Consider the following 10788-nt stretch of genomic DNA (forward strand, 5'->3'; position numbering starts at 1 on the left):
AAATCTAAAGCCACGGCAAAACACAGGTTGAACATTTGGCCCACATGTGCTCAGCCACGCCATATCTTAAGATAACACACGTACGTCTGTTAAAGATCTCTTCATCTGGAAAGCATCTGCTGTGTGCAAACATCTGATAGACGTCTCTAAGATGTCATGCATTTTAAATCATAAACATCTTAAATACATCTTCTAAACGTCTATTTGCAATCCGTCCTATAGACGGATTGCAGATGAGCAAACACTCTAAAAAATACGTCTTGCAGATGTAATGCAGACGTCTCCGTGATGTATGTGTGCCATCAGGGTTCACGAACATCGCTAGATCTAATTCGATACAGTAAATTCGATACACACAACATGATTGCTTAAGTATTGTGGTGGAAAGTGATTTACAAGATGGTAACTTCATTTCCAGTGAAGGTTGTTGTTTTTTTTGGTGGTTGTGTGCCAGTGAGATGGGCTTGGCAAATCAGCGCTGTCCAACAGATGGCACCACAGGACTATATAGTTCACCTTTTGTAGAACTACTAAATGGTGTCAATGTAACATATAACCTTTTGTTTTAGAGAAAAAGATCAGTTATAAACATATTCAAAACAGCAGCGGTGAGTTGCGTTTACATATTTTTCATTTTAGCATTAGCCACATGCAGAAGAATAATCTAGGGCTCTGTACATCTGCAATAATGGTGGTCAATGATAATCAGATACTGGCGCTTGCTACTATAACCCCAGTTTATATATTGGTTACTCTAGTGTTTACCAACCTTGCATTGAATACTGTGCATAATATTGCTCTGTGATAAACTGCTTGTCATGTTTCTCATTTGTAAGTCACTTTAGGATAAAAGCACCTTAAGGTAAACCTAAATCAGCAAAAATGAGCAATTCTGTTAAATCAAATATGTCTTCACTGCTTTGGCTACTGTTATTTCACAGAGGATTAATAGAGTTTTATCTTATTTTATTACTGAACAACATGTCTTCATTTTTCAAAGGGAAGTCTCTGTTCTTTTCCTAACCGAACCCTAACCCTTTACAATTATTCAGTACTCAGAAATTATTTGGACACTTAAGCCACTCTTAATATTTTTTTTTTGCCAATGCAACTACATTTGCACATTAAATGTGTCCAGATGGGGTCAGAATTAATAACTAAAGAACGTGCAATTTGATGGTAATGAAATTACAGATCTGCTACGACGTTGCAGTTATTTTGGCAATTCATGAAATTTCAGAAGTATTATGAATATAGCAACTGGAAGGTTCTAGGAGACCGTACTGAGGGCATTGTGAGTTTGTAATTTGATGGTAATGAAATGATTATGCGACATCCGAGTTACTCTGTCAAATTAGGAAGTCATGAAATAACCAAAAAGTAGCAATACATGACGTGATCCTGTCTCAGTTGAGTTTCAGTGATGATCAGTGCATCAGAACAAAACATGGAAACCTTTGCATCAAATTCAGAATAAAAAAAAAAATTCTAATTTTAATGGCAAAAGGCTATACCTTAACTAGTCGACGCAAGTTACTAACAGGACATTTCACAAAATTTTGCAGTAAGATACTACGAAATGTACAAAACTGGGAACTGAAAATGAGTGTCACCTTGTGATTTACAGTGAAAAAAACATAAATCGGCATTCCCCGAATATTTTGAGGGTTTTTTCATTAAAATAATGTTGTTTTTTTCGTTGTTTTAGCCCGTTCTTATCAGTTATGCACATCAGAGTTATATGTTATACGTGTCCCAAAAACTATATATATATACACACACACACACACACACACACACAATTCAACAAATTAAGATAAATATATAAAAAACCTAAACAAACAAAATTATACACAATTAATAAATAAACATTTAAATAAATACAAATCAAATACATCTAAAACCTTCCTTTTCTTTACATTTTTCTGCAAAAAAACAACAACAACAACAAAGTAAATCAAGAACAAAAAGTCAGGTTTAATATTAATATTTGAGAGAGGAAAACAAGGTGCAAGCTTGATTTTCCAGACAAACTAACAAAATGATCAGAACAAAAGAAATCATCCTAAACATGGAAACCGTTGCACCCAAAGACAAAAAAAAACAACCCTTCTGGACAGTATTTTACTGTATTTTAGAGAAATCAAATTCAGTCTGTGATGATATAGATGATAGAAGTGTATATCTCTATCTGATGTTAGTACTGACTGTCAAGGTGTGTCAGTGATCCTTCTTTCAACAAGACAGAGGATGAATCAAAGTTTTGCACTTTTAGGTCAATAAAGCAGTGAAATGTGTGCAAATACTCACCAGTGTAGCACACAGAAGGTAAGTTACTTCTACAGTCCAGATCGTTGAGTTTCGCCCCCGGAGTCACAATCACGCAGTACTGATTGCTCTTCCAGTTGTTTGGCTGATTGGAATCCCAGGGCATGAATGTGGATGGGCTTTTAGATCCAGGAATTTTAAAAAAGAGGATAAATTTATAGTTAGCAACTCATGCAACTACAGCTCATACAAAAACTCAACAATGCAAGAAAAACATCATTTGACATTGATTTTTTTTATTTTTATTAAAATGTAGACGTGCTCATTAGATCCTACACATGTCAGTTAGACTTTGCTTGAACAGTTTGTTCTTTAACTCATCATTTAACTCGTTTTTAAGCAGAACTGGTGCAGGTGATCGACCTCAAATGCCACTGCTGTGGTTATACTACACACAGTCATGCAAACAGAGCTGGTTTGAATGTGGATTTGAATGTTAGAGAGCGTGAGACGAGCTGCGTCTGAAACATGCAGCACTTAGTCACATACACAAACATACAGTATATCAGCACAGAAGACACTGGACTGAGACTGCACAGCAATCACATTCCTGAAGTTTCCATGTAAGGATCACTTAAAGTGGGAACTAAATGTCTTTTCCAACTGTTTATTACACAGAATCTGTGCCAATATCACGGACCATAACTATATCAGCATCACTTCGCCACTGAGTGTAGCTGCATTTTATCTTTATCATGTAGACAACAGGTTAAAGCAAAAATATGAATATATAGCGCATAAATTCAGCAAAATGCTCCTCTTTAAAGTTATTTCTTCTGGCTGATTAATGAGCTTATGGAGGCTGAATGGTTATTCTGAGTTAAATGTGTTTTCTGCAGTCTGAAACACTGAACGAGCGATTGCATGAGATTTCAGTAAGCTGTACTGTCTCTAATAAAATACCTTTTGATGTGCATTCGTCTTTATTTCGTACTATAGTGGTAAAGAGAACGATCTGATGGGCTCATGCTGCATTAAAGAGCGCCAAAACGGTATTTACGTGTTATGTGCACATTTTTAAAATCATAACATTTATATAGTCGCCAGTGGCGATCACAGCAAAAATATCACTCGCAAATTAATATTTGTGGTTTTAGTCGCAGTCTTGAGCCCTGCATGTTTCATACACCTGATTATATATAGCATTTTATTCCTACATAGTAAAAATGTATGTTTTTTTGCCTCTTAAAAGTATTTTCTGATTTATGGAGTGATTAAAATGAAAAATCCAAAATCCCCTCTACATAAAACTTTAATGTGTCAACTCAATCAAACGTGAATTTTGAACCGGGCTTCATCCAATGTTCAGATTTAGGTGCTAGAAATGCATGCAAATGACTGCATTTTTGATGCCTCAATCACATACTTGAAACACAAAACATGTACTGTGATTAATCAGAGGAAAGTATGGTGATCTATTAGTTCAAATCTGGAGCCTATTCACCTTCATACACCAAAAGCTCCAGGAAGTGTCATTGCTTTGGAGGGAAACAGCAGCAGGTCAGATTAACATGGGTTTTTTTAGTGCATCTCACCTTTCCTGGCTTCCTCCTCCAGTTCGTCCCAGTCTTTGCCGCTCTCCTCCTCGCTGCCCAGAGACGCGCTGTAATCTGTGATTAATGATCAGACATCAACATCCCTCTCTACAGACGCTTTAGTAGCACAGCCAAATTCTCACCCACTCTGCTAAACTACAGCTCCTAATCAAAGCGGCTGATTACCAGAGTCCTCGGTCTCCGAGGAGTAATCTTCATCGCTGTCCTCCTCTTCCACCTCCTCCTCGTCAGCCGAGGGGTTAAACGTCTCGTCCTCCATCTCAGACTCGGAGTCTTGCTCCGCGCCGCTTCCCTGAGACACAGAAACACCACCACGTTAACATCCGAATAATTGTGATCAGCTGAATATATAATAACTACAGATTAAACAGATGCTTGCTCTCCAGAATCATTTCAGCTAAAAAAAATTTACTTTTGTAACTTGAAATAAAATAAGTTCATCTTTACTTTAATCAAAATACATCTTAATTTATCTAAATATATTATTAATATAAATTTATAATACATCTTTAAATTATAATCTTTTTTAATGAAATGCATTTCATTATAATTGTCACTATTATTATTATTATTAATACGATTTTTATTATTTTCAAACAGCTAAATACATTTCATTCAAATATTATGATAAAAAATACTGAATTGGATAAAGAAATATTAGAGACGAAACACATCTACTGCCAAATGCTTAGTCACCAGTTATCGCAACTGAAAACTGTTGCTTTAATTGAAATAAAGTAAACATTAACACTTATTTTACTATTTAAAAAAATAAATAAATTATAAATAAATAATATATATATAAAAATTATAATTTTTTTGCGCATTTAAATATAGAAAGATAGAACTACGGACATTAAAAAAAAGAAATACAAAAAATTTAAATTACATTTAAATTAAAGAAAAATTGTAAATGTATAAAAAACAGATTTAAACTTTAAATGAGTGTTGAAACTAGCTAATATATTTAAGTTAATATACTAAAATAACTAAAAACTAAAGTATACAGACATTTAACAAGTAAAAAAACGAACTACTACAAATAACAAAACAAAATTACTTTTAAAATTCAAACAAAATGTACAAATTTACTATAACTAAAAATTAACAAAAATAAATAAAAAATAGCATCTTATTCAAAATATGAACGAAAGCAACAAGTCATTAAAGGGTTAGTTCACCCCAAAAATGAAAATCAGGCTGTGTTTTACTCACCCCTGAGCCATCCTAGGTGTATATGACTTTCTTCTTTCAGACGAATCCAGTCGGAGTTATATTAAAAATTGTCGTTGATCTTTCAAGCTCTATCGTTGTACTCAGCGGGTGTTGCATGCTTCAGTCCAAAAGACGTGAAATAAAAAGCGAAGCAAAAGAAGCAAAGTTTCCTTACTTTAGCAAAGGAAAACCAGTCTCGACTTGGCTTATATCCAAATCTTAATACATTCTTCTTTACAAATCCTAGTTTTGTACTTCTAAGTCTTGACAGTTGTTTTGTTTCGATCTCTCTGCTGCGTTTCCGCGTGCGTCACTTCGGAGCGGCGCATGTGCAAAGCCGTCCTCTGCTTCTGTGTACAACAGTGAGCGCAAGCTAGATTAAAGTGATTATTATGTTTTGAATATGGATAATTTTCTTACAAAAACCCATTGATTCGCTACAGGAGGCCTTTGTTCACCCCCCGCAGCCGTGTGAAACACTTTTTTTTTTATTATGGATGGGTTTTATTTTTATTTCACTTCTTTTGGACTGAAGCAACGCGACACCCGCTGACTGCCATTAAACAGCTTGGAAGAGTCAGGACAATTTTTAATAACTCTGACTGGATTCGTCTGAAAGAAGAAAGTCATATACACCTAGGATGAAAAATGTATGTTTTTTTGCCTCTTAAAAGTATTTTCTGATTTATGGAGTGATTAAAATGAAAAATCCAAAATCCCCTCTACATAAAACTTTAATGTGTCAACTCAATCAAACGTGAATTTTGAACCGGGCTTCATCCAATGTTCAGATTTAGGTGCTAGAAATGCATGCAAATGACTGCATTTTTGATGCCTCAATCACATACTTGAAACACAAAACATGTACTGTGATTAATCAGAGGAAAGTATGGTGATCTATTAGTTCAAATCTGGAGCCTATTCACCTTCATACACCAAAAGCTCCAGGAAGTGTCATTGCTTTGGAGGGAAACAGCAGCAGGTCAGATTAACATGGGTTTTTTTAGTGCATCTCACCTTTCCTGGCTTCCTCCTCTAGTTCGTCCCAGTCTTTGCCGCTCTCCTCCTCGCTGCCCAGAGACGCGCTGTAATCTGTGATTAATGATCAGACATCAACATCCCTCTCTACAGACGCTTTAGTAGCACAGCCAAATTCTCACCCACTCTGCTAAACTACAGCTCCTAATCAAAGCGGCTGATTACCAGAGTCCTCGGTCTCCGAGGAGTAATCTTCATCGCTGTCCTCCTCTTCCACCTCCTCCTCGTCAGCCGAGGGGTTAAACGTCTCATCCTCCATCTCAGACTCGGAGTCTTGCTCCGCGCCGCTTCCCTGAGACACAGAAACACCACCACGTTAACATCCGAATAATTGTGATCAGCTGAAGATATAATAACTACAGATTAAACAGATGCTTGCTCTCCAGAATCATTACAGCTAAAAAAAATTTACTTTTGTAACTTGAAATAAAAGAAGTTCCTTTACTTTAATCAAAATACATCTTAATTTATCTAAATATATTATTAATATAAATTTATAATACATCTTTAAATGATAATCTTTTTTAATGAAATGCATTTCATTATAATTGTCACTATTATTATTATTATTATTATTATTAATACGATTTTTATTATTTTCAAACAGCTAAATACATTTCATTCAAATATTATGATAAAAAAATACTGAATTGGATAAAGAAATATTAGAGACGAAACACATCTACTGCCAAATGCTTAGTCACCAGTTATCGCAACTGAAAACTGTTGCTTTAATTGAAATAAAGTAAACATTAACACTTATTTTACTATTTAAAAAAATAAATAAATTATAAATAAATAATATATATATAAAAATTATAATTTTTTTGCGCATTTAAATATAGAAAGATAGAACTACGGACATTAAAAAAAAGAAATACAAAAAATTTAAATTACATTTAAATTAAAGAAAAATTGTAAATGTATAAAAAACAGATTTAAACTTTAAATGAGTGTTGAAACTAGCTAATATATTTAAGTTAATATACTAAAATAACTAAAAACTAAAGTATACAGACATTTAACAAGTAAAAAAACGAACTACTACAAATAACAAAACAAAATTACTTTTAAAATTCAAACAAAATGTACAAATTTACTATAACTAAAAATTAACAAAAATAAATAAAAAATAGCATCTTATTCAAAATATGAACGAAAGCAACAAGTCATTAAAGGGTTAGTTCACCCCAAAAATGAAAATCAGGCTGTGTTTTACTCACCCCTGAGCCATCCTAGGTGTATATGACTTTCTTCTTTCAGACGAATCCAGTCGGAGTTATATTAAAAATTGTCGTTGATCTTTCAAGCTCTATCGTTGTACTCAGCGGGTGTTGCATGCTTCAGTCCAAAAGACGTGAAATAAAAAGCGAAGCAAAAGAAGCAAAGTTTCCTTACTTTAGCAAAGGAAAACCAGTCTCGACTTGGCTTATATCCAAATCTTAATACATTCTTCTTTACAAATCCTAGTTTTGTACTTCTAAGTCTTGACAGTTGTTTTGTTTCGATCTCTCTGCTGCGTTTCCGCGTGCGTCACTTCGGAGCGGCGCATGTGCAAAGCCGTCCTCTGCTTCTGTGTACAACAGTGAGCGCAAGCTAGATTAAAGTGATTATTATGTTTTGAATATGGATAATTTTCTTACAAAAACCCATTGATTCGCTACAGGAGGCCTTTGTTCACCCCCCGCAGCCGTGTGAAACACTTTTTTTTTTATTATGGATGGGTTTTATTTTTATTTCACTTCTTTTGGACTGAAGCAACGCGACACCCGCTGACTGCCATTAAACAGCTTGGAAGAGTCAGGACAATTTTTAATAACTCTGACTGGATTCGTCTGAAAGAAGAAAGTCATATACACCTAGGATGCCTCAGGGGTGAGTAAAACACAGCCTAATTAATTTTTTAATTATTCTAATTCCTTCATTTTCAGGTGAACTAACCCTTTAACGATGCTAAAACGACACAAGAGCCCCACAGGTTTGAAAAAAAACGCATTCAAAATATTAATTAAAACTCTACTTGTATCCCAGGTCAGATTGATCACAGCGAGACGTCTTACCTCACTCTCCGGATCGAGGAAGGACCAGCCGCCCTGCTCGAAAAAGCCCTCGGGATCATCCACAATGGTCTTCATGATCTTGGTCCAGTTCAGAGACTGTACGCCTTCAGTGTACTTGATATCGCACGAGCTGCACACAGACACACAACACGTTCACTCACACTGTAAACGTCTCAGACGAGAGCGGTGCGGCCGGCACGCCAGCTTACTTGAGCCACTCTTTGATGGGGTCCAGAGAGTTGACGGGCACGGCGTTAATCATGGTGACTTTCTTGTTGTAGTCCTTATAAACGATGACCACGTCGAAGTTCTTCAGATGAAACTGGACTCGCTCGAAATGAACCAGCTCCACCTCGTCGAGCGTCACCACGAACGGAGGCTGCGCGAGAGAAGCGGGTCGTAAGGACGGGTGTTTGTGGCGCGGTATCATTTATTTTTTTATTTTCTAAGTTGGCGAGATACTCACCCACTCCGTGACATTACTGAGGGCGCTGGAAGTGGGCTGCAGCAGGCAGGTGCTCCTGTAGGGGGCGCCCTGGAATCTGAAACAAAAACACACAGATGTCACATGACGACGAAACAACTACTTGCAGAGCACTTAAACCAGGAGAACTTCGGTGAAAAGCTATTGGGTCACATTTGCTAATAATAGCGCAGGAGAACTGCTTGACGAAAACGTTCTGGCTTTTTCACGACAACATTAATCTGTTCTTGACCTCTAACCAACATAATTAAAATGAGCAACCACGCTCCCAAGGTTAGCATTTAGCATAAAACACAACATCGTATGAGGGTTTGAGAATCTTTTCTTTATCTTTCACCATTCTCCCTGATAAACTTTGCGTTCACTTGCGAAACATTTGCATTCTCTCTCAAAAGTTTTGCTTTCTCCCAATAAGTTGTGTTCGCTTGCAAAACTTCTGCATTCCCGATAAACTTAGCATTTGTTCGCTAGACCTGACTCACTGAGAAACTTTGCTTTCACTTTGCGAAATTTGTTCTCAAAAGTTTCACGTTTCCCCAAGAAAAGTTGTGATCGCTTAAATGTTTGCATTTATAGTAAATGTACGAAAGTCGAGAAGCGGACGTCGACGACGAAAGTCGATTCGCTTCTTTGACATCGATTGTCGACATCGATAGTCGAGACGCGAACGTCGAGACGCGAACGTCGAGACGCGAACGTCGAGGGCGAACGTCGAGGGCGAACGTCGAGACGCGAACGTCGAGGGCGAACGTCGAGACGCGAACGTCGAGACGCGAACGTCGAGACGCGAACGTCGAGACGCGAACGTAATAGTTGCAATAACCTTTGCGTTCACTTGTGAAAATTTGTTTGCTTAAGTTTTGCGTTTCCGAAAATAAACTTTGCTTATACTCAAAAGTTCTGTTCCCCTGAGAAATTTAGCATTTCCTCGCAAAACTTTCAGTGAGATTGCGTTCACTTGCACAACTTTTGCATTTTACCAAAAAACATGGCGTTAACTCAAAACGTTACCGAGAAACTTATTCTTCGCAAAACTTGTTGTTTCCCCAAGAAACTCTGCTTTCGCTTGCCGACACCTTTGTGTTTCCTTAAGAAACACCGTACATTTGCGAAACTTCTTGATTAACTTTGCGTTAAATCGCAAAGCTTGTTTCCCCGAGAAACTTTGCGAAAATGTGTACGATCTCAAAACTTCGGCATTTCCCCCAAAAAAACTTTGTTTGCTCACAAAACCTTGCATCACCGAGAAACTTTGTTTTGCGTTCCTCTTGTAAACTTTGTCTTCATTCGTAAAAAATAAAATTAAAAAAAGGTAGCATTTGCATCGCACAATGCGATTATGGTTTTCAGTTATTTCTAAATTTTTCGTAAATTTACAATAAATAAGCACAAACATTTCCGTGTTCTTCATTAACTTTGCGTTAAATTGTAAAGCTTGTTTCCCCAAGAAACTTTGCGAAATTGTTTTTGCTCTGAAAACATCTGTGTTTCCCCAAAAAACATTGTTTGCTCAAATTTTGCATGACTGAGAAAACTGTTTTCACAAGTTTAGCGTTCCTCTTGCATTTGCCTTCAGTGCCCATGTATAAAATCTCATGTTTATAAGGCATCGAACAATATTAGATTTGTGCGTTTCAGTTGTTTATATTTTCCGTAAATTTAGAATAAATTTTAGCACCAACATTAATGAATCATTTGTAAAAAGTTTGACAACCAAATTCCCGCACTGATAGTGAATGACAGCCATTGTTTTGATTGAGGTCTTATTTGCGTATGGAAACATTCAAGCATGTTTGACGCGGTTACGATTCGAAACTGATCACAACGCATGACAGCGAGCAACTTAATCCACTCACCCGAGATCTCTGAAAGGAACCTCGAACTCCAGCTCTTCCTTAGTGAGCGACTCGACCTTCTCGATGAAGTTCTTGAAGGCGGATTTGAGTTTGTGTCGCATCTCTCGCTCCATCTGTTCGGCGTAGAGGTCGTCGCGGTCGTGCATGTGCTGGTGTTTGCCCAGGTCTGTGGTGATCTCGCCCACCTCCGTGTAGAACTGCACGTCCGTGTGACGCTTCTTACCGAACATGATGGCGTTCTACGACAGACA

The 10788-nt window shown here is 36.8% G+C and overlaps 1 protein-coding gene across 1 annotated transcript in view; it reads right to left on the reverse strand.

The window, feature by feature from the left end:
* Positions 1-5885: 5885 nt before the first annotated feature.
* Positions 5886-10788, reverse strand: part of LOC107573864 (FACT complex subunit SPT16) — a 24961-nt gene continuing 20058 nt past the window's right edge. Inside the window, exons 21-22 of the mRNA XM_016260320.1 lie at positions 6303-6429; positions 5886-6191 (exon numbers count right to left, since the gene is read on the reverse strand). Of these exons, the coding sequence (XP_016115806.1) occupies positions 6103-6191; positions 6303-6429 (216 nt within the window). The 3' untranslated portion in view covers positions 5886-6102. The remainder of the gene's footprint in view (positions 6192-6302; positions 6430-10788) is intronic.

This window comes from Sinocyclocheilus grahami, unplaced genomic scaffold (assembly GCF_001515645.1).
Source record: "Sinocyclocheilus grahami isolate Dianchi unplaced genomic scaffold, SAMN03320097.WGS_v1.1 scaffold2052.1, whole genome shotgun sequence".
NCBI classification, from domain to species: Eukaryota; Metazoa; Chordata; class Actinopteri; order Cypriniformes; family Cyprinidae; genus Sinocyclocheilus; species Sinocyclocheilus grahami.